Source organism: Capsicum annuum, chromosome 2, assembly GCF_002878395.1.
Source record: "Capsicum annuum cultivar UCD-10X-F1 chromosome 2, UCD10Xv1.1, whole genome shotgun sequence".
NCBI lineage: Eukaryota > Viridiplantae > Streptophyta > Magnoliopsida > Solanales > Solanaceae > Capsicum > Capsicum annuum.
The window spans coordinates 124,025,486-124,027,855 of NC_061112.1; the positions used below are offsets into that span (position 1 = coordinate 124,025,486).

At 35.2% G+C, this 2,370-nt stretch overlaps 1 protein-coding gene across 1 annotated transcript; it reads right to left on the bottom strand.

Annotated features, from left to right (window-relative positions):
- Positions 1 to 727: 727 nt before the first annotated feature.
- Positions 728 to 1,295, bottom strand: LOC107858110 (uncharacterized mitochondrial protein AtMg00820-like). Its single transcript, XM_016702835.2, has 2 exons — positions 944 to 1,295; positions 728 to 852 (listed from the first exon to the last, which is right to left on the bottom strand). The coding sequence occupies exons 1-2, from the start codon at positions 1,293 to 1,295 to the stop codon at positions 728 to 730; spliced, it is 477 nt and encodes a 158-aa protein (XP_016558321.2).
- Positions 1,296 to 2,370: the final 1,075 nt, after the last annotated feature.

Genomic DNA, 2,370 nt, shown 5'->3' on the forward strand with positions numbered 1-2,370 from the left:
TTATATTTAGATATATTATATAACTTAAATTCACCCTCTGCTTCATAATATATATAGATACTGTCACGATTTTTTCGTAAGAGGCTGACCCACCTAATTAATAGATCTTCAATATTACTTTTTTTCTGCAATGACGAAAGAAATTAGATGCCATTTTCATCTTTGAGCCAAAATAATGAAAAAATAATAGTGAAAAGTCATTTAAATATATAAAAAGGAATTAGTAAGGGCATTATAGTTATTTTACCAGTTTTTTTTACTGTTGAAACGTTTTGATTTTAAGCTGCACGCGTCCAGTTTTGCGTGTTGAACATGCGCTTTGCCACGTGGGATCGGAGATCATATTTGTACAGTTTTGAATAGTTAAAGGTCATATTTGTGCACTATCAAAGTTTAAGGTCAAAGTTATAATTTGGTGTCAAGTTTAAGGTCATACTTATGTATTATGGCTTATCAGATTAAGGATGTACTCCTTCAATTTTAGCAATTTCTTTGGTGATTTTTGACTGGACGCAAGAAGTTGATTTTTGAAATTTAATTTTAAACAAGCCATTAAAAGTATAAGGACAAAAGGAAAAATTAAAGTTAATAAACAAATAATTATTCTAATCTATGAAGGAAAAAATGGGAAGTCATAACTAATATACTCCAATCTCATCTTTACTTTCCCATTTGGAAACTGATATTGGATTCCTAACAGAGTTTGTTGAAGTTGAACGCTTAAATGTTACTTGATAGGACGACTTCTAGGCTTAACACTCAACGCGACGCCTGCAACTTCAATTACTTGAACTATGTAAATAGAATTTGCCTCACCAACATTAGTCACAGTTTTCGTGTACGTTTGAGCACCTAATTCGAGAATAAGTGAAAATGAAGGATAGTATCAACTCTGCTTCAGCTATGCATGATGTGCAATGTACCTTCCTTTTCACAATGATACTGACTTGCTGAATGGTGTAGTTTAAGCCACAATAAGTATGGCATGGCTGAGTCATGTAAATATCCCTATCCAGTTCCCTGTGCCCTAACTTCCAATCTTTGCTTGCTGCAAGCGCCAATAATGCACACAATGTTGTGAACTTGGCTACTGGACTGAAGGTTTCATCATAGTCTAGTTCATATTTTTGAGAAAAACCCCGAGCCACCAAACGAGCTTTGTTTCTTTCAACAGAACCATCCGTACGGCACTTCACTTTATAAACCCATTTGCAAGAAATCGGTTTAAGATCTCTTGGCTTCGGCATGAGCTCCCAAGTTTGATTTTCCTGTAATGCATCGATCTCCTCTTTCATAGCTTTAGTCCACTTAGGATTTGGAGATGTCTCTTCTGTTAGGAAATTAAGAATTATCTACAAACTCCTAGTTAGTAGATATTTTTGTACTAGACAAGTCTTTTATTTAAAATGAGTGGTGGTTAGTTTTGGCCACATATGTACTTAGTATTGTGTGAGATATTTTTGCTTGTTTTGTGATTTGTATTCCTCTCACACACACTATATATATGTGTGTAGTCTATGTAATGATCTATCAAGAGAAATAAATAGAATACTTAACAAGTTTCAGCTCTTCTTCTTTTCTCTGCAGTTTGTTTTCTGGTAGCAATTTACAGCTCCATTTTGTTGCTGTTTCAGCTTGTTTCTTCTCAGTTCTTCTTGCCTTTCTTTTGACATGGTATCGGAGTTCATTTTTTAAGGGATATCAATTTGTTTTTTGTTGATTGACTCATCTTTTTTTAAGCTCTTTTCTTGGATCTATTTGTTGAAAAAACATGGCACCACTGGGTCCTCCGATTTTCTCGGCGGAGAATTACCATATTTGGGCCATTAAAATGAAGGTTTATTTGAAGGATCTCAACTTGTGGAATGTCGTTGAGAGAGGATAACTTGTTGTCCAGCCATTGAGAGACAACTCAACTCTCAATGATATCAAAAAGTATGATGAGTTGGTGACTAGAGTTCCAAGAGCTCTCACTTACATACATTCAAGTCTTATGGAAGTGATGTTTACAAGGATTATGGCTTGTGAGATAGCCAAAGAAGCCTGGGATAAGCTAAAGGAAGAGTTTGAAGGAAGCAACAGAGTGAAGTCTATCAAGGTCTTAGCCTTGAAGAGGGAGTTTTAGCTCTTGAAGATGAAGGGCTCGGATAGTGTGAAAGAATACTCTTCCCTGATGGATATTATGAACCAAATAAGGATACTTGGTGTAAAATTTCTAGATCAGAAAGTTGTATAGAAGATCACGGTCAGCCTTCTGGACAAGTTTGAATAAAAAATCTCAGCTATTGAAGAGTCTTGTGACTTGAATACTCTTTCAATAGCTGAGCTAATCTCTAAATTACAAATCCAAGAGCAACGGGTAACTATGAG